At 42.5% G+C, this 26729-nt stretch overlaps 2 protein-coding genes across 4 annotated transcripts; one reads left to right on the top strand and one right to left on the bottom strand.

Moving 5' to 3' along the window:
* Positions 1–1645: 1645 nt before the first annotated feature.
* On the bottom strand, positions 1646–15003 carry ppm1g (protein phosphatase, Mg2+/Mn2+ dependent, 1G). 3 transcript variants are annotated; one of them, XM_071909411.2, is made up of 14 exons: positions 14958–15003; positions 14414–14550; positions 13502–13571; positions 13008–13093; positions 11249–11378; positions 10625–10736; positions 9831–10051; positions 9031–9215; positions 8410–8541; positions 6355–6457; positions 5762–5893; positions 5448–5577; positions 4938–5037; positions 1646–4274 (listed from the first exon to the last, which is right to left on the bottom strand). In XM_071909411.2, the coding sequence occupies exons 2-14, from the start codon at positions 14522–14524 to the stop codon at positions 4068–4070; spliced, it is 1719 nt and encodes a 572-aa protein (XP_071765512.1). In that variant the 5' UTR covers positions 14525–14550; positions 14958–15003; the 3' UTR covers positions 1646–4067. The 3 variants fall into 3 exon arrangements, with proteins under 3 accessions (XP_071765512.1, XP_078140090.1, XP_078140086.1); XM_078283964.1 differs by having other exon boundaries at positions 9031–9212; XM_078283960.1 differs by having other exon boundaries at positions 14878–14971.
* A 104-nt stretch (positions 15004–15107) lies between these two features.
* Positions 15108–16902, top strand: mis12 (MIS12 kinetochore complex component). The gene is made up of 2 exons (XM_071909437.2): positions 15108–15515; positions 16445–16902. The coding sequence occupies exons 1-2, from the start codon at positions 15108–15110 to the stop codon at positions 16712–16714; spliced, it is 678 nt and encodes a 225-aa protein (XP_071765538.2). The 3' UTR covers positions 16715–16902.
* Positions 16903–26729: the final 9827 nt, after the last annotated feature.

The following is a 26729-nucleotide window of genomic DNA, read 5'->3' as shown; positions in this document are numbered from 1 at the left end:
CTGTCTGGTTGCTGTCCATGGTTATGCACTTGGCAACCTTTCCAAAGCTGCCCTCCCCCAGGAAGGACTGCACCTGGTAGCTGCAGGACCTGCGGGTGAGCAGGTCTCCTGTGGCCACCTGGAAGTCCTCAACAGGGGCAGAGGAGGAGACCTGTCCTGCCATGGGAGCAGAGGACACCTGCTGCTGGGAGGAGAGCAGGAGAGGATGGATATGGACACAACATTTAGTTACATCCTGTCTCATACAACATGACAGTCAACAGTAACGTTACACCTAGAAACACATCCAGATAAACTGGGATGGGATTTGGAGATTTGGAGAATATGTGCCTGCCTTTGTGAAGAGAATTATGATTTTTTTTGGTGAGGACAGAAATAAATTAGTAAAATAAATACACTTACCTTGTGTGTCACTTGAAAATACTAGAAATCAATGACTTTCTCCAACGAATTCCAAAAAAACATTCACGATAAAGCTTATTTTCATGCTGCTACATGCAATTCTCAAAGTTGATCTGACCGCTCTACACACCACAGCCAGGATTCTGTCTCTGGAAGTTCTATGGAAACATTGTTACATCATAATCCAAACTCCTCACTGACCAGTCAATCTTAGATTCTCAATTCTTTGTCCTATTTACTATTAATTTATTATGGACTATTAATGTCCTGTTTTATTTGTTTACACTTTTTGAATTGCTGCTACGCAAATAAAGACTATTATTATTATTATTATCATTACTATATATGATGTCATCAACACACGTAGATGACCTGGACAGGTTATCTACGTTGGTCATCCTGCTGTTCATCCGGAGTTGAAAATGCCAGAATTCACTGATTTGTTGTCAGATGAAGTTTGCCATTGGTTCATCAGAGCAACATATGTACAAAGACGGAGAGAAATCACATACACTTTGATGTTTTTAGCATGACAGACTGGTTCTCAGTCCAGGGCCACATTTCATTAGTCATTTGAACCTGCACTCCTCCACTTCTCCTCTGCCATCTTAACTCAAGTGAACTTTCTGAGATCGACCCTTCGAGGGCCAAGGGAGCAAGTCAACAAGTCAACAAGAATGTAGACTTCAGAGAGCATATCTTGCCCAGAATGCATTGCGATAATTCGACCAAGCAATAACAAGCAATAACAAGCAATATACAGTATACTGTAAGTGTAAGTAAGCAAACGTAAGGATTTAGACTTATTTATCAAAGTCATCTGTGATATTTTAGTAATCACTGATCTGTGTAACTATTATCATTATTATTATAATGCAAGTGCGCTGTTTCATGTACTCCGTTTCCCCTTGGACCCGGCTTCCTGTTCTGTGTGGCCACTCACATGACGTATGGTGCTACGTATCACCAAGTACTGAGGGAAAGTCAAGGAAGGCATGTTGTTACAGGGCTCTGGTCCTCCAGTACCACCTCCAGTCCCACCAGCTAGTTAATTACATTCACCATCCCAGGTGTAAATCAGTCCCTGATTAGATGTTAGAGTGAAAAGCAGCAGGTCTGTGGTACCCAAGGACCTGGATTGAGAACCACTGGCCAAAAACTGACCAAAAGTCAGAATATAAAGATGTGATTATAGCCTTTTTTGACAAATTGGTTTCATTGACATCATTCTTTGTTGTGTGTGTGTATATCAAAGTATATTTCAACAAAACTTACTCAAGGCCCTTTACTGTGCATCACCAATAGAAGCACACCGATGATCAGCCTCCAAAGATGGTAGGATGGTCACAATTTTGCCAGTCCCACCTTAGGAAAGCCTGATTGTGTTCTGATCAAACCTCAAAATAAATGTGCAAAAAACCTCCACAACGTCTGCTTCAAATGTATCAAAAATAAAAATACAAAAGCAAAGGGTTTTTGGAAGAATAGAATTTCATGATAAAAATCAGAGAGGCCTCTTGAAGATCTGAGGTTCAGCTTACAAGGCTGCCGCAGCGCTGTGCGTCTTTAAAGAAGCAGACAGGAATTCAGGTGCCGTTATTTAAAAAAATGTATTTGTATGTACTTACATACTGGTGTCAAAAGAGTATGCACCAAAATGTCACATTGAGTCACAATTACAAAGAAAATGCATTTTGTTTTTCTTCAATTACAAGTATTGAAAAAACTATGTACAGAAAAAAAGGGCATGGTGACGAGATAGTACACTAGAAACAGACTTACAGTCACACAACATGGTTTAAATGGGGCTTAGGCAAATAAAGAAAAAAAAGACAAATGTTTTGAACAGTTACACTGCCTTAGTGCTCTGGACTTTAAAGGGTATTTCCACTCAAACACAGCATCAGTGTCTCTTCTCCATAGTCCAACATCATCAGGAATTTTCAGAACGTGCTCACAAAAAGGATTTTTAAAAACCTGTCAGAGGACTGATTTAACAGAAACAGAAAAAAAACATTTGAGTGGAAATACCCTTTACTTTAACACACCATGTCCTAGAGGTCAGTCTTTAAAAGATGTTACAATGGAAAGCGGAGAGGAGAGAGGGAGAGTGAAAGGGGTGGAGGAAGGTAGAGTCCCAGGACTTTCTGCTACAGCAGTGTTTAAGGGTAGCAAAGGGTCACAAGCTCTCTCTACATGGGAAAATAGTTACAAGCGTGAGACTTGCCTCTGTATGCCTGCCATCTTATTTTGAAGATGAAATGTGTACTAGCCCACAAACCCCTAGATAGCATTTTCTTCAGTCTGGGCTAGGGCAAAATTCAGGGATGTGATCAAGACAAGTCACAAAGCAGGAAGTAATGAGAGAGAAGCAGGGTGACAGCGATCTACGGTAAATGAAAGGGTGTTATGTGACCAACAAGCCTAAAGAAAAAAAAAAAAAGCACATCGTTGAAAATTGTCATCACTTGCCAGAATGTGAATGGGTGCTAATAAAAAAAACAGAAGAACAAAAAAAGGAAAGAAATGGCAACAAACTATAGCGACTGGGCAAGTACCCAAAATCCTTCAGTTCCCCCTTCTGGGAGGGTCGAGTTCATAAGTGTCACTCACAGAAACTGTGCCCATAGAAGAAACTCGGGGTTGGATATCAACATTGGGGAGGAATCTGAAACGGGGTAACAGTGCGACGTCTTGGTCCACTAGAGACTGCACCAACGCACTATTCTCACTGCTTGATGCATCCTAAATTTGGCCTACCTATGAGGATCGTGTCCTCTCCCATTCTTCCCTTCAAGGGGCAATATGGATCAGTCTTTCTATTGTTTGCGTCTACTGAATGCCAAAACTCCTGTCTGCAGCCATTTTGGGTCCCTCGTGTTAAGGGTTGAATTCATTTGGGGATGCAAAATGGCAACCGAGAAAGCAATTCATAGATTGTATGGCACCTTCTTGTGACACAATTACTGACATGCAATTTGGACACAACACCCACGAGAGCGTTGTGCAGTTTCTTGCTGGAAAGGCATCACCAACTTGTACTGGGCACTTCATGTTGCAAAATCTGCAATGAAAATGCATGTTTGTGAAACGTGAACAGCGATCTGAGACACTGATCACTACTGGAGCTATCCTCAAAGTTCCATTACTGGAATCTTTGTAACTGTCACTTGGAAAATGAGATTTCAACAACTTGACATCAACATAATAGAATGCAGAGCATGTCTCCAGTGATGAGGCATCTGTAAAATGTGTTTAGAAATATACATAACACCAATTTTTGTTGGCTACTGTCTACATTTTCTTCTGTATCTTCCCTCTAGTTACATACACATGGAGAATGATGTGCTATTTAGGCCTCTTCTGTTTCTGTGGATTAAAGGAAGTAAAAGTGAGTCCAGCATCTTTCCAACAACACCAAACAAAAGAAAAAGGGAGGGGGACATTAAAGTGAAAATCCACCTAAAACAGAGTTCAAAAGAAAATAATACCTATGATCTTGGTTCAATTAATCTCTGAGCATAAGTATAGCATGTGTAAATTTTGTTTTAGGGTGGATTTAACCTTTGTGAGGCAAGGATTTAATTTTAAACAGAATGTGTCTCTGGTGTTTCTGGGGTAGCATGGGACCAGTTGCTCCCTCTGGGACAGTTTTTCCTTTTCCTTTAGTCACTTTTAGCCTTTTTGCTGTCATTTCCATTCTTCTCCAGCTCTATCCCTTCTGCCTCCTCCTGGTGCTTCCTCTTTTTTGTGTCGTCCGATTGGCTGGGAGCGGAGGAGGGGTGTGACCGGAAGGTGATGATCATGCAAGTCATGTTGTCACATCCTGTTCCATCTCCAGATGTGTCGGGGGCCAAACAGTGGTCCAACAGCTGCCGGGAGGAGAGGCAGGGTTTGAAATCAAACGGGCAGTAAAGAGTTTATGAATAAATAAAATAAACAAAATTGAATAGGCAAACTAACAGCTATGCAATCAACTGCACCTATGTTTTAGTTTGAACAACAGATAACATCCTGCTATACCATTTGGACCGTCCCCATCTTACAACACACAACTGACATACAGTACAGCTGCAGTTTGCCAACTAACAGAATTCAGGTGACAGTTGCATTCAGCAGCTTGGCCTTTTAAATGGCAGACTTGGCTCTCCTAAGCAAGGTGTTGCTATAACCGTCCATTATTTTTTCTGAAGGTGTGGTGTCTCTGTTACCAGAGTCTAATATGACTGGCTACTCTCATTTCTACAACTACGCCAAGTTGCCTGCAGCAATAAATCGTATCGGCACATCAGTTCAAGGCGTCAAGCTCATCATTCTCACACTTTAAACAAACCAAACATATTTATAAAATAGCAAGTGTGACAGTGTGAAAATGCATGCATTGAAGGGTTACAACATCCTCCAATGAGTGAAAAAGTCAAATCCCTTTCTTGGGATCAGGTTTTATTTTGGGAAACTCTGATCCACTGTTTTAGCCTGGTATCAGCCCACATCCTATACTGGTGTTAGTGCGTCCATAACGGGAGCCCTCTCACCTCTTCCACTATGGAGGTCAGGGGTCTGGCTTTGCCGCTGTGGTCCGGTTTGATCCTCTCACTGATGAAGTCCACCACCTCCTGGCTGCTCAACACATTCCTGCACACAGACAGAGAGGTGTGGAAACAGAGTTAATGGACAGGTAAATGGCAAACCAAAAGGAAACCAAACTCAGGTGTATTAAGAGGGCGTTTGGCAACCGCTTATAGCAGGTTTAAAAGATTGTTTCAATTCAAGTCATCATGCCTAGACTGCACGCGCACACACACACACACACACACACACAGTCTTATGGTGCATAAAATTAATTTTAACTGCTTAGCCTGAATTCAAGACAGTTTACTTTGTAGGCTTATTCTTTTGTTTTCTTCAAGCAAAATACATTTTAAACAATTCAGCTCTAAGTGTGAAGAAGAAATCAACTGCCAAATTTGAAAGACGGTCATGAATCTGAAGGAATAATCAACTGGTGGGACACATTGCTAGCCACCAGCAGCACTGCTACCCACCAGATGCCATCACAGGCAATGACCATGAAGTCGTGGTCCTCGTTGAGCGTCAGAACTTTGACGTCTGGCAACGCTGAGATCATCTGCTCTTCTGGGGGCAGCGCCTTGTTCCTCTTATAGAAATGGTCACCTGAGAGAGAGAGAGAGAGAGAGAGTCACAGTCAACACATGAGAGAGAGAGTTAGTCTGGAGCCCTGAGATTAATTTGTTAGTAGCCAAGATGTTTTTCAGTATTTAAGTTCAAGAAAATCTGATTCCAAGTTGGAGGTTGCCTTTGCACACACACATACACACACACACACATTCAGCCGTACCAATAGCTCTGGAGAGGTTCAGTCCACCGTTGACCCGTCCATCCATGGTAACTTTCCCTCCAGCGTTCTTGATGCGAGCTAGCTCCAGCTCGTCCTCTGGCTTGTGGTCATATGACATGTCTACAGCTTTGCCTACAGCCACACAGCAGGCAAGACCATTCAATCAAAAATAATTGCTTGTTATTAGCCATTTATTAAAGCACCTGGGACATTACACTTTTCAGTGGCCATGTCAGAGCCATAAACCTGCTCAATGGCTGCTGACCTGATTATGGAGGGAAGTGTTACATATTTGCAATCAAGAATGTTTTACTTCTTCAGAAGGGGAGAGCAACATGACAACCACAATATAACCTGATCAAATTACCACTGCCAACAATCAACCTGAGTTTATGCAATACATGCAATTCAAGGTACATTATCAATAAGCAGAAACAACCTTGACGTCTTCCTGAAATGAGAGCTGGCAGATTCAAACTACACATTCAGTATTTCCTTAGAGTTTGTGTGTTAACTGATAAACATTTTGCTTGATTCGCACAAATTCCACAATCTCAATAAAAAGGTTACAATGTAAATGGGTGAGGACCTACCGCGCTCAGACACCACGCAGCGAGAGTCTCCAGCGTTGGCCACGATTAGCTGCTTCCCTCGGATCAGAGCCACTACAGCTGTGGTGCCGCTGTCTGAGCCAGGCTGCAGACAGACGAAGAGAGGTGATGAGTTCTTAAACCTCCATTCTGTTGTACACCGAGCGTACAAAATATTAGCACCACCTGCTCTTTCCATGCACCTGTGCTGCTTGCTTGGCTAAAAACATTATGATCATTACATAGACTTTTCTGACTGTGACTATTTCTCAAAAGTGACTAGCAAAAATTCTGGCTACTTTTTTAGACTGTGGGGGAAGGGTTACAAAAATAGGTGAATGTGGCAACAAATTCAGGGTGCCTGCTGGTCCTGGAAGTCTTAAATTTCTCATATATTTTATTACCTATATTCAAGTCCTCAAAACTCCTTGAATACTGCCAAATACAGCCTATACGTCCTCAATTCAGTTGTAGAGGTGCGCTGATTTTCTGATGAGAAATCAGCCCAGTCATGCGGAGCTACACTCTGATAGGAGTTTTTCATTTTCCAACATTCATTTCAGTGGAGAAATTCGTCTGATATTTGCTTCTAACTGGCATTAATTATTGAAACCTTTTACATTTACCTTGATGAAACCTGCAGACATTCTGAAATTGGTACAGCTGATGCCACTTAAGATGCAAATTAGTATATGGCATCATCTGACACACGACAGGGGCACCGTCAAAGAACCATTTTAAACCAGGAAAAAGCCTGGCTGGGAGAGAATTGCAACATGGACTGTTTAAAAACTGGTACAACTCAATAATGGAAGGTCAAAGTGGTCCTGATACTTTGCACACTCAGTGTAGATCAAAATTACAATAATTTCCTGTATCAGACAGGCGCATATGGAGCTACGGCCGTCACTTTTTACAATGTTCCATTCTCCTGACAACACATGCAGCAGGTCTGATGCTGGGAAGTGAGATCTGTCATTACACGTTTCTGTTCCTGCGACTGTTTCAGAAACACAATTACATTATCTGTGATTCAGCATTGTTGTTTCCACTCTTAAAGTAGTAATAATCACAATGTTTCTCAACAATTCCCAGTCACTGTTTTTATTGTCCATGGACAATATTTCATCCAGGGAAGGTTTTCTGTGTGTGCATGCTCTTTTTCAGCAAGACTGTGCTTCATTCTCATACAGATACACACCCACAGCTGGGTGCTGCCCAGTACAACCAGTCCTCTACTGTCAGCCACCAAGTACTTCTACTGTTGTAGTTAAGGGGCAAATGCCTTGTTCAACGATACTTTGGTGTAAATTACTGACCGGGGGGAGACCATTCAGTGTGGCAGTAGCCTAGAGCTTAGAAAACAGGCGTGTGACCATCACAGGAAGATCACCGGCTTGATTGCTGGACCAGCCGGGAAAATGTGGTTCGGAAAGGGAAGGAGTAACACTCTCCCCTCCCTCAATACGTGCGGTCGAGATGCCCTTGAGCAAGGCACTTGACCCCAAATTGCGGGCAACAGTAGAAGACTGTGGTTCTACTAGGCAGCGAACTGACTCATACTGCAACACTTCAGCTTTAATTTCACCTTTAAATCTGAAAGTAATCAGAACTCAAAGTAGCCTATATCCCCAAAATTAGGAACTATATTTTGTTGACACTGCTTGCAGGAGTTTGTACTGCAATTATACTTTCATTAAAGGAACACTTTGCCATTTTTTAACCTTATGTCCAACTGCAACTGCTCTCTTGCTGGATTCTTGTCTCCGCCCGATGGCGGGCAGTCAGACTGCGACCAGGAAGAGAGCGGTTGTAGTTTCTACGAGTTGGAAATCCCCACCGATGACGTCATCGGTGGGTGAATTTTGGGACTTCCCTCAGCCCGTCTCCAAGACACACAGCCAGTAGACAGACATGGTGCCGTCTCATAGCATGTATTAGTGAGGACCAATATATGGAGATAAAGTTAAAAGATGGCGAAGTGTTCCTTTAAGTTGTTGATTTGTCAGTTGCGTTTGGCTAGTTCTGATCCATGCAGGACACCCCCCTCGCACACACCTCCTCCTTGCCGTCCATTCCAGGTAGACACATTTCCTCTTCATCTTCATCCTCGGAGTCTTCCTCTCCCTCCTCTGTATCCTCCTCTTCCTCCAAGTCGCTGCTGTCACCCTCTTCCTCTTCGCTGCCGTCCTGATGAAGACACACACAAACACATTTAAAATGCTGACATTGATCCATCGGTTGGGGTCTAGAAGATAAGCTTTTAGCTAAAATCCCAAAGAGTTTCATCTAAACTTTTATTTGATTCCACATAGAATGGTATATTACTGTCTAGAGGTGTTGGAGTTGAGTTTCAAACTGTTCCAATGCTTTTGTTGCTCCTTGACAACAAAAGCGTATCATGAATGGCCATTCAAGAAGGCTGATTTGAATAGAAATGTCATTTCTATCCATTGGCATACATCGCTTTTCTCCATATTCAATCGGCATCCAGGCTTTGAAAATAATTCAGTGATTCTCTATACATAAATTTATTGTCTCACCACAATAATCAGACCAGCTGACCACACAACAGAACTTCATGTGTTCCTTGCTGTTGCATAACTTACCCACCTCAGCATGCGGTCACCACATATAACCCAAGACCCTGTGACAAACACTATTCTCCCGCTCCCTCACCTCTTCATCGCTGCCTTCCTCCTCTTCTCCCTCCTCTGACTCCTCACTGTCATCAAAGAACCTGGACTTGCCGTCCGCTGGGGCCTGGGAGGACGAGGAGGAGCAGGAGGGACCTGCATCTCCTTCTGCCTTACCAGCCTTTTCTCCTCCACTGGAGCTTCCTGATCCTCCACAGTCTGCTGCTGCTGGGGAGGAAAGAGGGGATGAAAGGAGTGGAGGCAAAGAGGAGAAGGGAGCAGAGGAGAGAAGAAAGGAGTGGACATTAGAAGGGACAAGCAGGAGGAGAGGTGGTCAGAGCGCAGTATTGTTTTACCTTGAGTGATGCATCTTTTCCTAAGAGCTTTGAAATTTTTGGTTGTGAATGCAAACTTAACAAATAAGACGCGTTATCTTGTTGAAAAGAACATTCTTAACATTTTAAAGTTTGCAATCTGCATGTACAAAGAAAATATTGCTGCTATCACATAATAATTACTACTAACTACATTCAAATTAGATGTTTTTAATCAGGGATGCAAACTCATGGAGAGTGAAAAAGGTGACAGATACCAGGGCAGACTCAGAAACTACTCAGAAATCATTTACTTAAGCGCCCTATTTTGGGATCAAAAAGGTGACTGTCACCTAAAGGTGACTAGTTTGCATCCCTGTTTATGGTCCTTCATGCACCCATTACATTTAAAAGTTTCATGACCATAGGACCCTTGAAACTCTTTCAAAGCCTAATTTATTAAAAAAAGATGGTATTACAGTTGAAAAGGTGGCTGTTTTTCCTTTTGCACTGAGTCCCAGATCCATACCTGAGGAGGACACGCCACTGCCATCACTTCCTCCTCCACCTGTTCTCCGGCAGGCTCGCAGCTTGGAGCCCCCTGCCCCTCCTCCTCCTGCCTTTGCCTTGCCATTGCTCTCCTCCTCCACCTCTCCATTCAGCCCCTCCTTCTTCTCTGTTCCCCCACCCTCTTCCCCCTTCTCTCCAGTGGCCCCAGTGTGAGGGCAGGCGGCCTTCTTCGCCGCCGCACTAGGGGCAAAAAACACAGGAAATAAAGAGGAGTCAAGCAGCTTCATAACACCAGGGACAGAAATCATGGAAGGGTTTATCCAAGCAAAACCCAAGAAACAGTTATCTTCTGGAATTTATTTGACTATCTGAAATGTGGGTATATTTACATTTGCTCTTTAAAATTTTGACTTGCAGAGAGAAGTAATACTAATAATACTAATGTATTGCAAATTTCTCTGTCTTAGTTCAGTGTTTACAATATAAACAACCCTTTAGAGCCTCAAAATACCTATAAAACTAATTCTGACCTGCCATATTCTGTCATCCCCTGTATCAAAAGCTCAAAATAAAGACAGAGCTACAGTAGATAAATATATGGGCAATGTATTCATTCAAATACAGTATAATCACTATATGACCATGTCAGTGGTGGGGTGATGAAAATTTCACCATGGGGGCACCATTCTGCCAATACACTGGACCTTTAATCAGGAAAGAATGCTATGTGTCCAAAACTTCAAAACAGATGCACTCACAGTACAGATAATACAGAGTAGCGAACTAGAGAAATTAACTGATTTGTTGAACTACCTGACTGCAGCAGCATGTTTGACGGCGTTGCGGTTCTGGCCGTAGCGAACCAGCAGCTCCTCTAAGGTCATAGTGGCCTCCTCGTGGAGCAAAGCTGCCTCCTCCGTGTCCACTGGAGAGGACGAGGGGAGAAAGAAGGGCAGAGAGGGTTTAGAGGAAGAAAGGCAAGAGTGATATGGAGAGAGACACTTAGACAAGTTCTGTCATCAGGTTTCTACATCACTGTTTTTACAAAACAAAAGCAGCACAAACCCTTCTCCTTTACATGCTGCATTTGTTGTTCGTCTGTCCTTTGTGTGTCTGATATTTCTGTTTGCTGTGCTATCGTTTCATAGTTACAGTATTACTATGACCACTTTCCTTGTTTATTGTTAATTGTGTTATATTGTTTATTGCATTATTCTGGTTGTCAATATGAGGTGTGTGGTGACGCTTCTCTGAAAAATACCCAACAACTTTGATTTTGATTATTCACAATCCTCTTTTGAATGTTAGAATTCAGCATGTGAAAGGTTTGCAAATCGTTTTGGAGCCTTAAAATTTAATACCAAATATTGGTATGTTGCTCATAGGTATCACTTTTCTATACCCATTACTACAGCTTACTGTCAGGAGTCTACTCACAGTCATCCTCCTCTGCCACCTTCTCACTGGGCGGCTCCTCGGTGGGCCGTCCAGCGATCTGGACCAGCTCCTTGATGACTTCCTCTGTGGTCATTCTGCTGTCGATGGCCAGGAAGGCATCCTCCAGAGCCTGGCAAGAACACACAGAAAGGTAAGACACACACACAGCCGAACAAACCCAACTGCAACATAAACACATTCATACAGTACAAAAACAGGCAAGAACACATTGATGGATTCACTCAAAAGAAACCCGCTGACTGACGCTAAAAGGACTAGGTGTCAAAGCCAACACCTCAAGATAAGATAAAACTTTAATAGGATACAGTAAAGACAATAGAATATAAATGAGAATATTGCAAATAGGAGTTATGTAAACATACAACACGACTGCATCACTAAAACATGTTAGGAATAAAGTATGACTGAAAAGTATGAGGAAAAGTATGGATTACAGCATCAAAATAACAGCAGTGAAACTGGGACAAAGGAAAAAATGAATGCAGGAGATGTATTATATGGAACAATATGAAAAAAATGAATCGATGTAGCATGAAATAAAAGGAAAAATTCTATATGTATCTAAACATACAATGTATAACAAATGAGAATGATGAGAATATGAATAAAACAAATATGAGAATTTAAATGTACAGGTTGTGCAAATATGTAATAGTTGTGTAAATTTAAGTATTCATATTAGCAAGGCTACAGAAGACCAAACCTGCCTATGTACAGAAGTGTGTAGATGTGTAGACGTGTTGTGAAAGACTGTCACCTTATCAAGATTCTTCAGCTTTACGATTCCTCACACAAACTACTTTTACTGCACTCGCTTTGTCCTCATGGTGAAAAATTAACGCCAACCATGTGGTTAAGTTTGACTACACTGTCGAAACAGTAAACACACACAGTCTACAATGCTTGGCAAATGTTAGTCGGAGTGAATTAGACCACAGAAAAAAGCGAGCACATCACAAGGCCAAAACATTGGTGTGATTCTTTACATGCAGGTATGGGTAGGATTGTTAGTGTCTGCTAAATGACAATGTAATGTAATGACAGTGTGCAAGTTTGTCAATTCTGCCAGCGTACATAGCATACATTTTTGTCGCAGTGATAACCCTAGAAAGTTTTCCACCATGTCTCCCTTCTCATAAAGTGAGTGTAGAGACAAAGAGTGAAAGAGATTCACATGGACATGACTTTCCCAAAACATCTGGGACGTTTATCATCTTGCAAATCTTTTCCAAGGCCTGGAAAGCACTACAATTTCCACAACTTTTCCACGTAATGACCATCTAGCATTGAGATATAAGACAAATATGCTATTCCACACCATCAGGAATTAGATCTACAGAATGGATCACAATTGAGGCTGGGAACATGAACACGAAAAAGCAGTAAAACAGCAATATCCCAATAGAAATCAATTAAATGTGTATGCTCAAAAGACTGAGCATGGGAAGAAAAAACAAAAACAAACAAACAAAAAAAAACCCACATCCTAGCAGAAATTGTCTTGTTTCCAGCTCATGTTACATCTTACATACATGTCAGCACATTGTGCATGTCTCATGCCAATTCCAGAGCATGGAGCATGAAAAGGGCACGAAACTAGTGACAAATGACTTCTGGTTCACTATGAAGAATAAATTCCCAATGGCACCATTGAATCTGGGGGAGAAGAAAGATGAGGAATAGCAGCTGTCACCCTTTTAAATTTGAACACAATGCTGTGGTTTCTACGGCTGCTCACCTTCTGCAGTTTGCCGTCTTTGTAGGTCTTCTGCTCCTTGATGATGTCAGGAAGGTACTTCGAACAGTACAGGGCCACCTCCTCACCTAGAGGGGAACAGAAAGGGAAATGAATGCTCAGCACAGGTGTGTGTTCATGTGTTACTTAGAGAGGTGTGTAATATAAAAAACAATAAATAAGGGAGAAAACAAGGAAACAGACTCTCAAAGAATAGGTGTGTTGTGTTCCCAAAATGGGGGGGAAAAAAAGAAAAGAACATTCACATCTCTGATTGGTATGTTTGTGAGGGCAAGTGTGAGTTTTGGAAGAAGTGATAGTTTCTGGAAAAGACAGGATTTTTCAACAGTTTGTGATTTGATACTTTTCAGTGTTAGCAACAGAGTGTCTGGGTAAGTCAAAATGTACTGTGAAATGTTAGAGGTTAGTGAATGAATGCAGTAAATGGTAGGCCTTGAAAAGTATAATAAATACAAGACTATGTGCGTGGGTGTTACCTCCATGTCCATCATACACAGCAAACATGGCTGTCTCATCATCAAGCTCTGGGATACAATTGTGAGCATCCTATGACACAGCAAACACAACAATAAACATCAAAATACAGATGACATGGCAAGTCACAAATTCTAGATGTCGAGTTTCTATTCTCTAATCAGTAATAAGCTTTGTGGCATTATGGTTGCATGACTATGTCTTTTACCGAATCACTCCCATGTAAGCTTAATAAAAAAGAAACACCTTACAACCATGTCTTGCAAAAGGCAATTTGATTTATTATTTTACCCAATCGTATTCTGCTCAGAGCTGGTGCATTACGACTAATTGGTTGATAAACAGTTGGAATGTAAACAATGGCAGCTGGTGTTGGGTTCACTCAGGGAGAGAGACATAATTGAATGAGACCAACAAACACGATCTGTGAATGCTTGATTAAAAAAGGCCCTCCAATCACAACAAACCAAGCATCCTCATTACAGACAGTTATCAGCTGCAGGGAAATACTTTCTTTACCAAATGTTCCAGTTAAGCTCAAGCCATTGCACTGTGAGCAAGACGAGATGCAAGCACCAGCCACAAACTATATGCTGGTGGAGGTTGTGGATAACTGGTTATAACTGAGCATATTAAAAACATTTTGAAGGATGCATTTTGGAATTCACCAGCCACTTTAGTTGATGATTAGAGAAAAGCTAGTTTAGCGCACTGATATAGATACAAGTCACAGCCTACTTTGGAAAAATACCAGCTGGTCACCCAGCCAGCTACATTCCAGGGATACATAAAAAAATGTCCAACAACTCTTTATCCTTGCATCAATAGCACAACCAGACATTTTTCCGTATTCTCTGTGTACAAGAAAATGAGGGGCGTCTTTCATCACCAGTTCCCTCATTTTTCCATCTTACCTCCATGGAGACACGCCAGCCCTGCATGGCAGAGAAGCCGTAGCTCATGTTGCTGTTGCCGCCATCGGAAGAGGTCTTGGTCGTATTGGGTTGCGACAGATATGCCCCCATGGTTGTCGGCTTCTATGGCTTTCAACCTGGCGAGAAGATGGCAGGGAACATATAAGACTTTTTGTTCTCATAGTGAGACACAGGCGTAACTCCATCTTTCTCTCATAACGGTATGCTAACGTTGCATATCACAATGAACTGCGTTAGCCAGCTTAGCAAAGTGTTGTTGCTAGCTAGCTAACGTTAGCAACACAACAACAAAGTGGACGCAGTAGCTAGCTAACACCATGCTAACTAGAGCGAACCCGGCTAAAGTTCCAAGTCGTAACCTATGACCTATCGTGCAAGTGGCTGCGCAATCCTAAAATCAAGCGCCAACATTGACGGTTACTTTACCTATCTAACAAACCAGCCTGAGCTTATAATTGTGTCCCAAATAGAGGAATTTACATAGGAATAACTGCACGTGTGGAAGCAGTCGCTATCAACAGACCTTTCAGAGAGAACCCGAAGCCGTAGAGGAAGTGGGAACGCGCGCATGCCCTTTGGTAGGGAAAATTAAACGTAGAAGGGGACGCGTTCGAGACGTACGTCGCACGTCATGATGTCATTTGCCGTAACATCTGCACGTCGATGATTCAATATGGCGCGGGAAACACAGGAGGAGATGGACGCCTGTCAAGTTGACGAAGGGGACAATCTTTCTCCCTCGGCCTTAAAAATGTACGAGGCGCAGTTCTTCGGCTTCACCCCGCAGACATGCATGGTGAGAATCTACAGCGCCTTCCAGGACTGCCTGTGTGAGATTTTAGCCGTCGTGGAGAAGGTGTGCGTGAGAACGCTAAACAACACTGACCCAAACAGGGACGAGGAGCTACTCCGCTCCAAGGCCAGGGAGTGCAGCCAGAAGCTGCAGCAGTTCCTCCAGCAGCGGTTCAAGCGTCTGTCGGGGCGGATGGAGGCGCTGCTCCTCAACAGCTGCTTCTCGGTACCGACAAATGTCCTGCTGCCCGAGGACCAGCCACACCGAAAGTACCCTCAAGGCATACAGGTAGGTTAAAGATAGTTCTGATTATTTTCAACCTGTAGTGCTTTTTGGTGCTCCACTTCGCCGGGAGCGCTGCTGTCCAATACACACTCAACGGCCACAGCAAGCTCCAACAGTTGAACCCAAAAAGCGTCCTTTCAGGCGACTCAACGTCAATACCAGTGTCTCCCTAATTAAGGTTAGGGGCCCGCTAGGGGTCCGGGAAAAGGTCCTAGGTGGTCCTTAGTAAAATGGAGCATTGCTTAATTTCACTAGTATTGTTATTTTACACGCAGTAAAAGTCGGTACAATGTGAGAATGCTTAAGAATGATTATTTTGATCATCTCTCCTCACTGTTTTCTCACTGTTTTTCCTAATTTGGTTTAAAGTTTGGGGTTCCCAAGTACTCTAAACTTTATTGATTTTAATGCAAATCAATATAATCTCAGTTCACAAGGTAATGATCACTCACCTGGATTACATTAGACCTAAGAAGCAACTATTTAATCCAAACACTTCTAAATAATGTATAATACTATCATCACCTGTGGCCCAAGCATGGCTCTCTTGTTAGATAAGTTTGTGTGTTCTTAGCCTCGACCTTGAGGTGGGGAAACGTCACTACTTTTGTAGTCCAGTCCTTAATTTTTACCTCCTTTGCCCCGTCCCGCAACTGTTGTATCTCCCTAAAAGTCATAATCAAGGGATCAATATTTTTTTTATCTAATAAGATTGTGTGGTCGCTTAGGGAAGCAACGTAACAGCACATTTTGTTTATCTCAGCCATTTATATCTATCGTTCTTACCGTTTTTATCGTCTATTTCATTTTTAAGTCTGATTATGTGTTTCATTTTATGGCACGGCCAGTATCGTATATAACTTATTTCCTCAGTTTTCTTATAATCTCCTGCAAATGTGTGTCTGCTGTGACTTGGGTCCCGCTCTGTCCAGGAGGTGCTGAGGCTAGAGTCGTCTCTTGCGGAGCTGCAGAGGGCCTACGAGGCTGAAGTGTGTGCCAGGCAGGCCCTGCTGGCTGAGCTGGAGGAGCAGAGGGAGGTGCAGGAGCAGCTGGACGGGATCCTGAGGTGGGTCGGAGAGCTCCAGGCGGCCTGGGTGAAGGAGGGTATGGGCAGCTTCCACGACAGCTTCCGACTGGTGATGGACTCGGTAAAGAAACTGCAGGACGCCATCGGGGAGATCTGCAAGAAGAAGCGTCACTGAACTGATGTGAAACTTTTTGTATGACTGTTTGTATTGAGTCTATTTTCAACCTATCTGGTAGAAACAAAAGAGGATTTAGGAGAGATGCGTAGCAGCAAGGCCTGACATTAAACCATATCTGGGAGACTATACTGAAAATATTTACTGCCTCTTTTAATGCTGTCTTTTTTGGAGGTAAATAAATTACTAATTAACACTGCAGAATGTGTTTATCTTTCGTACAGCATATTATCACTGTTCCTCAAAACTCAGGGCTTCAGTTCACTTCAAAATTTTTGTCAAGGTAATGGATGTAAGTAAAGTTGTCAGGTTAAGACAGATGGTAATACTGCTCATTCCCTAAGACAAGAAGGTTGAAACCTGCTGGCAAACCCTGCGTTTTGTTGAAACTACTCTTACTATATGAATATATATCATAAAGTGATTTGTATTGGCTTTAAAAAGGGAACAATTTCTCCAAAAAGCACATCAGCTAAGATTAGCCAGGTTTACGCTCCTATAGTGATGTAGTGATAATTGAGCAGGTGGGTATAGCCTGCTGTTTGTTACCCTATCATCCTATATATTTCAGTGGTAGTTTGACTGATAGATGCTCTGATACTCTAAATACCCCACGGTGGTTTTCCACCATGTACCTCCTTATACCCTCGACTCCACTGCCCTCCTGTGTCTTCTAGAGCAAAGAGCAATCTCTATGTACAGAGAGTCATGGGAGGGTAATTACCAGCAGAGGGCCCTCTCTGCCTCTCTGCCTGTCAGCATCACTGACCCGCTCCAGTCCATCCACAGTGACAGTCATACTGAACTGTTGACAAAGTAAACATGTACAGTATGACAGAGGCTCTTTATTTCAAAAGGTATTAAAAGGCCTGTTCTCTGTGTGCCTCTGTTAACCGACCTCTCTCTGTCACCCTGGCATCAGTACACATGAATTCTGTTTTAGGGTGGATTTTCATTTCAAGGATCCACCGAACCACAGAAGGCTCTGCTGAGTTAGTCATATTTAACACTTTAGCCTTTCTTCTGTAGTCATCATAGTCTTCATAGTCCCATGATGTCACATGCCTTTCCTACCAATATGGCGCTTTACCATATACACAGCTCATTGGCTGTGGCTGTCATTTGATTATAATCAACTGTTCATTTATTAGTCACCTGTTATTTATTATTATTTTCATACCAAGATGGCCGTGTGGTGATGTAACAGAATACTATGAACACAGTGTAGAGAGATAGGAGAGATGGCATGCAGCAAAGACCACAGACTCAAACCCACAACATCATGAGTATGTGGCTTGTGCCCTAATCTAGTCTAGTTTATTTATATATCTCTTTATCACAGTTAAGTCTCAAAGGGCTTTACATACCATCATGTACATGTCATACACCATACTGCATCATGCATATACTGTACATACTACATTTATACCCTAGCCATCTGAGTTATCAGGATGCCCCAAGGTGTCATGTTTTTCACTCAGCAGGTGATACCAGCACCCTTTGGAGGGGATTTGGATGAAATTGAGATTAGTTTCAGTAGGTTTAAATAAAAAAGGCAAACCTCTTCCCAGACACAGTCCAGTGGTTCAGGTTCCTGCCTCTGGATCCACGTGACACCACAGGAATCACTTCTCACCAAAGCCGGTTCTCCTACTCTACTGCTATTGCTGCTTTCATTCGTTCATTGTCTTTGCCTGCTTATGTTGTGATATTGATATGAAAGCATAGGAACAGACAGGAGTCAATCTGATCAATTGGTAGATTAGAAGTTTAATGATGTATCATTAGAGAGGAACAACCTGAGCGAAGTCAGTGTTGTCAGTCTCTCTCTGCACTGTGGCAGCCCTGCGATCGATATAGTGTCCCGTTACGTAAATAACAGACTAAACAGACATGATCCTGAAGACAGCTGAGATGGTACGTCTGTCCCGGGGAGCTAGAGCCTATCCCAGCATGCACTGGGCAGAAGGCAGGAAGACATGCTCCTTTCCCACTGTCTAAATAAAGAAATAAAATACTAAAAGTGAGTGCACTGCCCACTCTCCTTTAAAAAGACAAACCGACTGGCAGGGGCAACAGGAATTATTCAAATCAGAGACCGCTGGTGTGCGACTGGTGTGCATGCCAGTCAGGTTTCCAAAGTAACCCATATTGCATAGAAGTGCGGCAGTGTATTGCTGTTGTTCTTAATATTGCTTTTTTTCCTACGATGCCCTGAAAACAACTGAGACAAATAGCTGAAGAACATAAAATGAGAATTTAATATCTTCTGCCTCCACTTAGACTCAAAAAGTAATCTTATCATATTTATGTAGGCACCAACCAAAAATAGATCTGTGACTCGTTTTGGGTCTCAACCAATAGATTAGAAACCAGGATTTATATTATAGTACATAATCCACTTAGAAAGCTACAAAATGTTTTCCTGGTCCTAGCCAGGGTTATTTACCAAAGAGTGTGGGAAGCGGCTTTGATGTAGCTGAAAACTAGGTTAGTAATAATAAAGATGATGGTTTTGTTGATTGAAGCACCAATTGATCAAGCAGTTGCTGGTCATATTGGTATTTGGTTGTGGCACTTTTGGCAGTCAGTCATTTATACACCATTTTGTCAGAAAGGGGAGATAGGCACATTTGAGAGCCTCTCTTCTGACAGGCAGACTGACACTTATTAAGTTTATCTTATCTAGTGGTCACATCATGCATTACAGCCCAAACACAGAGGGACTGTAGTTTGATTTAGAGCCTACACTGACATGTAGTGATCATATTAAGTGTTTTACACCAAAAGCACAGTGAATGTGTCTGGAAAAAGCTCATAATATCTACCATGTAGCACACAGTGGGAATAGATTGGCAGGATGTTCAGCAAATTCATGATGCATCATCAACCTCTGTAAGAAGTTGTATTCTACAGTTGGTGTGTATTGTGTATTTTACATGGACTGTTCTAAAATAGGACAAACAAAATGCCCACAGCAGTAGATCGTATGACACTCCTGACAGGTTTCAAACCCTAATCACATGAGGGGGATAAAGTTTCTACAGTTATCCTTGAGCTTCTCAGAAATGACGTATTTAGTGCAGCACGTTTGTCCAGGTACAATGGCATTTGCGTTTTGTAACCAGTAGGGGGCAGCATCTGCATGTCAGAATCATAGACACCTGATTTGGTGGGTTTTAGGCTTTAGCCTTTTGATTTCATAGTGATTTCAGCTGTCAAACCCTTGGACCACTGTCACTGAGTTTTTGTATTTTCACACTGTCACACTGATTAGCCCCTTAGTGAACAGGGGCGCTACAAGTACAGGTCAAAACACGGTGATGTATTTTTTTACTAAGAGCTCCAGAGGGGGGCTGTATCATTTGTGGGGGGAGATCATGTTTGCTATTGCCTTGTTTTCTGGACATCCACCGTTTCAGAGCGGTAATAATGTATAACATAAATAGCAATAGTTAATAAAAAGCTTCAGTTCCTTCATCACCGACAGAGTAGCAGGGTGGTGTAGTGAGTGCACAGCAAATCCAGTGTTGATTTTGCAGTGACAGTTATTTGGAGTTGACCTGTGGCCATGGAATGATCATGTGGGTAAAAATTGTTTATTGTCTCCCCAAAGTCAACTTTATCTGCATGGGGTAAAGAGTACATTTTTCATCATTTCAAGCTTTGTTGATCCATAACTTGCACCATTTTTGTGTGTGCGTTCTTTTTGCTCGTTTACTTAGCTGGAGACAGAATCAGCCACTGGTACTGCTGATGTCAGATTTACTGCCCTAACAGCAACAACAACAACAACTACGACTGAGAGAAAGTAAGACAAGAGCAACAACAACAACAGGTCCAAAGCAAACAGTCAACATTTGCTTTAGTCGCAGCATTCCTTTTGGAGTGCTGGAATGTGTGTGTGTGTGTGTGTGTGTGTGTGTGTCCACCTCCCTGCTGTGATTGACTTGAGGAATGATCAGTCCAGATGGGGAGGTGTGAGAACCACTCTAGCTCCAAGGGCAGCATAGGGTGTGTTGGGGTGTGTATGTGTGCGTGTGTATGTGTGTGTGTGTGTGTGTGTGTGTGTGTGTGTGTGTGTGCTGATTTGTAAATCAGAACAGCATCTCTTGAGGAGGAAGAATGATGATTTTAAAATCTGTGAATGCATCATGTGAAACCCTCAAAGTATTTTTCTTTTTATTACACTAAAAGTAAAAAAAAACAAAAAGAAAAAAAAAACCTCCTTGCAGTTGAAAGAATCAGACATCACTTGTCAGACAGTGTGTTTAAAAATCTGTCAAGTCCAATACAGTTTCAAAGCGGAAGCACACACTGACACAAGTGCTACACCTAATACCCATGTCTGAAAGTAGTTTTTGTTATTTTTTATTTCTGCCGTTTATGTCCTTTGGAGTGGGCCAAAAGAATAAAAGCCCTATATCCACAGAACAATGAGGTGAAGCTATCGTATGCCTTATTTTTCTTTTGGCTTGGCAATATTATTCAAAACTCGGCTTATTTTTTGCCTGCGTGGTAACATGAGTTTAATGAACATCCTATCCAGAAGCAGTGGGACCTATTGGCGCCTCAGTGGTTTCTATGGTGGAACTGTTTTACATAGAAGGCTCTCAACAGGTCTGCGCTGAGCATTTCAGGCTTTATGTTTGAATAAGATTTGGAAAAGGGAAGTGTGGCAATGATTGAAAAAAAAAATCTAATTTATTATGTAAACAATATACAGTATAATTGAGAGTGACAGGAGTGACAAATACAACAAATGTCATGATTAGAACCCAGGACATCTTAAGTACATATGTGCCTTTCTTCTTTATTACTTTATTGATGTAGGGAAATCCTCTTTTCCTTTGCCTCCTCCAGCAAGTCGGATGCTTGCTGACAGGATCTTGAACCCGGACACTGGAGTTTGAAGGTTTGTCTCACACTACGCCCCCATGCTGCCCAGCGAGCCTCCAGAACACCCAGGACTGTTGAGTTGGATTGATAGTGACACTTTTTTAGACTGAAACAAAACAAGGCATCATAACGAAACTGTGGCAGCAGCCAACTTTATCCCTTAAAAAGAAGTGGCTTGTCTGGGGGAAAAGAACCCACTTCTTTTTAGGCAGTTGGATCTGTCGTGTTCATGGTGTGCCGTACAAAAGCTGATTTAGCAACTTGTTTGCCTTCCTCCATTCAGCGTGCCTATTGTTTTCGATGACTGGCCACTTTACTTTACACCTACCATTCACATCTATTCAAGCCTGCCCATTGGGCTGTTATGGTGGATGGGTCATTCTGCACTCAAACTAGGCTCATTTCCCATTGATTGGACAAATGTGTGATTGCCCAATTCACACATCTTGTAGACTACTTGTAAATTGACCTTATGAGGACCAAAAGGAGTTGAAGAGTTGAAGAGAGCGCACCGTGTTTTCTCTATTGACAGCCAATGTTGCAGAGAAGCAAAGCACACTTCACTGCCACACTGTTTCATTGGGGATTATGTCTGTTTTCAGGACTCAGGCTCAGTTTGCATTTCACCATAGATTCCTCCACACAGTCAGTCTTCATCGTGGATATTTTGCACCTCAACTTCACAGTCTCTCTGCATCTTTTTTCCTCACTCTCTCCTCTCTTTTCTCTACTCATTAGCTTTTCGCCAGCACCACCAGATATCTGCTACCACCAGTAGAACGTGTGTGTGTTTCTGTGTGTTTCTGTGTATGCTAACAAGATGTGTGAGCGTGTATGTGTGAACACAGCCGTCTTCTTTGTTTTTCTCTTAAACCAAGCAGAGTGTGACCGCAATAAATTTTGAATGCTGCCCTCCTGGTATGTGTGTGTGTGTATCTGTGTGTCCGTCTAAGCCTATAAAAGAGGTTGTCAAATCACTGCAAGGACACAGCTGTATGCAGCTGTCTGCTGGCTGCACACACACACATACATACACACACACACACGTATGCCAGCTGCTTTGCAGCCGCCAGGCTCATGAGCTTGACTACAGCTGCAGCCTGCTGGGAGAGAGAGAGAAAAAGTGATGAAATCTAAAGGGAGGAAGAGAGAATAAACAAGACAGACAGCAAGTGAGATTGAGTCAGACAAAAAAAGGGTGTCAGCAAATGTGAAAAAAGATGGTGTGTAAATGTGTTTGAGGAAAATTGTGAAAGAGAGAGAAAGAGGATACGAGAAAGAGAGAATAAGAGAATGAGAGGGAGGGAGAGAGACGGGGAGGAAAGTCTCTTCATTTTACAGCCTATTCCCAACCTTTCACACTGCTGTCCCAAACAGCTTTGGCACTGAGCTGCTGTCTCTCAGTGTGTGTGTGTGTGTGTATGTGTATGTGTATGAGAGAGAGAGAGAGAGGGTGAGAGAGTGTGTATTTGTGTGTTGTTGTGTGTCTGTATACGTGAGTGTCTACCTGTGTATGAATGTCCAAACCTGTATATGAGTGAATGTGCGTTTATCTGTGTGTGTTTGAGTGTCTGAGAGTGTGCATGTGTATGAATGTGTGTGTGTGTGTATGTATTTGTGCATCTGTGGGTATGTGTGTATGGTGTATGTATTTGTGCATCTGTGGGTATGTGTGAGAGTGTGTCAATTTGTATATGTGTGTGAGTGTGTACATGTGGATCTATCTATGTGTGTGAATATGTATGTGAGCGAAAGTGTGTGTGTGTATCTGTATATCTGTGTGTGTGTGTGTGAGAGAGAAAGTGAGCGAATGTATATCTGTGGTTGTGTGTGTGTGTGTGTGTGTGTGTGTGTGTGAGTGAAGACAGCATATGGACAGTGCCCTCCCTTCCTGTTGGGAGGGGAACAACGTGGAACTCTGGGAACCACAGCTTGACCCCTGACCTCTTAGGATCACACATACACAAAGAGATATACACAAAGAGATACACACTCATACATACACCCAGATACCTATACACACTATACACACGCACACACGCACACACACACAGCCAACCAGCTGTCTTCAGTGACTAGCAGGCCGAGGGAGAGATAGAGACAGAGAGGAGAGAGAGAAGGTGAGAGTGACAGACAGGCAGACAGACAGGCTTGTTTTCTCAGGCTGTGTGAGTGTGAGTGTGTCTGGAATTCCCTGTGATTTTTTAAACCCACATGTCACCCAGCAGGGAGACACACACACACACACACACACACACACACAACAACAGCTCCTCTTTTCCCATTACAACCATCTTTTCCAATTGTACATCAGAGTGACATCACAGATTAGGGGGCAAGAAATGTCTCTTACAGCAGCTGTCAGTGGTCACTTGCACTCGCTGCATTTGCATGCACTACAGCAAACTTCAGAACTTCTAAGCAGTTTTGTGCACTGCGCTTCCCAGAGATCACTTGTCAATCAAACAGTGTGGCCAGTACTGTGATTTGTGTCTGTCTTTTTTCCAGAAACTCAAACAGAAAATAGTGGAAAAAAAGAGAAAAAAAAAAGAGCACTCCTTTCTCTTTTCTTTGTCTGATCAGCCATGGTGGCTATCGCTGCTCATGCTAAATACTAAGTTCTGCCTCTATTTATTCCAAACTGCTGTTTCTGCTGCCAGAAATTTAAACTGTATCAAAATGTATCACTTCCTGTGTGCAAGAGGATTTTTCCCAGGAAAGTCCTACCAGACACCAGTTGTTCAGAACAGCAAAACTAAAGCTCTCATTAACTGTGACTATTAACTGTCACTATTATGTTTTATCAAACGGTGAAAGAGAATATACCTAACTAGGGTTGGCTGAACATTGTGAACAGTACTGCATACTTACACATCTACAATGACAGTACTGTTACTCTGCCACTGAGCAGCTTCACTGCAGTAGTGGGGGGATTGAATGCCTTGCTCACTGGCACCTCGGTGGTAGATGTCGACCGAGAAACCTGTCCATCCTTCCAATGATTTTCCCAGCTGGTCCAAGGATCTGAACCAGTAACCTTCTGGTTACAATCAGGCTAAACTATGGTCACTGGCTGCAGCCCCACAGTCTATGATGTACAGCATATTGTTTCTGACATCGCCCCCAACTCCCTCTGTGTATTTGATCACCATTTCACTACAACCGGATGCATTGTGTTGCCGTTTTAAGATACAATGCAGAATTTATTTGGCATCTACATTTTGGGTATATCAGCATGTATGTTTTTGAAGAGTTTGACTTGTAAGTTATTTGTAGATTTGTAACTCTAAATACAGGGCTGTTTTAGGCCAATGCATACAGATGTAAACACACTTATAGCCTCAAAATACATGTGAAACTCATGTTTAGCTGACGCATAGATTTCAGATTAAAAAATGTCCAACAAATCACTATGTAAACAATGTCTGCAAGTGCTACAGCTTACAGCATGAGTACCTCCTACCCTCAACCCACTCTCTAAATGGCTTTTCAGTCCTATCTGAAGAATATGCAGCTATTGTTCTATAGAGAAACAAACACAACTCCTCCATCCTAACCTTGCAGTTAGCCAGTGAGTTGTGACTAAATGTAGAGAGGAGGAAAAGGAAAGGAGAGGAGAGGAGAGGAGAGAGGGAGAAGAGGAGAAGAGAAGAGGAAGGGAGAGAGAGAGAGAGTGGAAAGGAGTAGAGAAAGAAAGAGAAGAAAGAGGAGGTGAGAGGAGAGCAGGGAAGAGAAGAAAAGAGAGGTGAAGAGAAGAGAAGAGGAGCAGAGCAGCAGCTGGCAGGTGTCAGGAGTCACAAAGGACCATCTGTCCATTGAGTACCATCTCCACACACACACACACACACACACACACACACACACACACACACACACACACACACACCACTTCATTAAACTTTCCACCTCACAGAGCAACATGCCTGGACAGAATGGAGCCGCTCTCCCTCATTCTCACAGTTTGTCCTCCTTCTTTTTCTTCTTCTTCTTCTTCTTCTTCTTCTTCTTCTTCTATCTCTCCCTGTTAATGTAAATACTGTAAGTTCAGTTCAATAAAAACAGTTCAATATTCAATCTAGTAGATCTATCGTAGAAAGCCTTGTGAAAGAACGAGAAAACATCTCTTTGCTCCAACTTGGAACTGTTGGAACTAGTGAACTAGTTGGAACGCCTGCATCCAAAATCGTTATTTTTTTAAATTTAAAATAAAAAAATAAATGAACTGCAGCAGACATTACTCACGTTTCTTAAGTAGAGTTTATTGTAATACTGTGAATATAAATGATCATTTCGACTGCCTTGGACTGCCGTTGCAATGTGTTGACAGGCTGACTAAAATACAATATGTGACAAACAAGGTGTTAAAAGTGATGGAGAATTTGAAACTTCTGGAGGAGAAGCTCCAAGTTCCAGCCTCCATCTACAGTTTGATTTTTGGCTCCATCCTTCCTGTAGCACGACACCTCACTGATAGACAACAGCTCTCCACCTCTTTATTGTAGCAAACCTGTCAAAGTTCCCCAGTCTTTTGAAACAGAGTGAAAGAAATGCTGGGAATGAGTCCAGAGAAACCATGATAGTGACAAAAGAGAGGCAACGAGGAAAACCTGTGTGTGTGTGTGTGTGTGTGTGTGTGTGTGTGCCATGTGCACGTGCTTGCTGGTATGTCAGACTGGCATTGAACTCGACAAACTCAAGTTCCTCAGCTAGGCACATACACATACACATACACACACACACACACACACACACACACACACACACACACACACACACTGCACTGCTGACCCATGACCTTTGACCTCAGATGATCTCTCTCTTGGGAGTTGAGGGCGCATTGGACAGAGCTGGGCAGCTTTTGATAGGCTAAGTAGTCTACCGCTGTTAAATTTTAAATTGTGGTGAACTATGGTGGTTCTGATGGAACTAATAGACAATAAAATAACTATCCAGCATTCATCAAGTCTCCTAGTCAAACTCATCCTCACTTCGCTTGACCTGCACTCATGGTTAGCCTCTGCTTGTGTCAAAGGGCCCCTCTTTAAATGCAGTAGCCTATCAGTTCCTCAGCAAAGGTGTAGGGAGACCATCTGACTGCAAATCCGCTAGTAGGAAT

The sequence above is a fragment of the Centroberyx gerrardi genome, chromosome 1 (assembly GCF_048128805.1).
Source record: "Centroberyx gerrardi isolate f3 chromosome 1, fCenGer3.hap1.cur.20231027, whole genome shotgun sequence".
In the NCBI taxonomy this organism is placed as follows: Eukaryota; Metazoa; Chordata; class Actinopteri; order Beryciformes; family Berycidae; genus Centroberyx; species Centroberyx gerrardi.
The sequence above is the reverse complement of the archived record's forward strand: the minus strand, read 5'-3'. Positions and strand labels throughout refer to the sequence as shown.

Excerpts from the sequence above, each read along its gene's own strand:
- ppm1g (XM_071909411.2), bottom strand. The coding sequence starts at position 14,524 with ATGGGGGCATATCTGTCGCAACCCAATACGACCAAGACCTCTTCCGAT. Across the intron at positions 10,737-11,248 it reads GGTGGCAGAGGAGGATGACT|TGGACACGGAGGAGGCAGCT; the intron begins GTGAGTAGACTC and ends CGTCCTCTCCAG. Across the intron at positions 10,052-10,624 it reads AAACATGCTGCTGCAGTCAG|TGCGGCGGCGAAGAAGGCCG; the intron begins GTAGTTCAACAA and ends TTTTGCCCCTAG.
- mis12 (XM_071909437.2), top strand. The coding sequence starts at position 15,108 with ATGGCGCGGGAAACACAGGAGGAGATGGACGCCTGTCAAGTTGACGAA. Across the intron at positions 15,516-16,444 it reads AGTACCCTCAAGGCATACAG|GAGGTGCTGAGGCTAGAGTC; the intron begins GTAGGTTAAAGA and ends CGCTCTGTCCAG.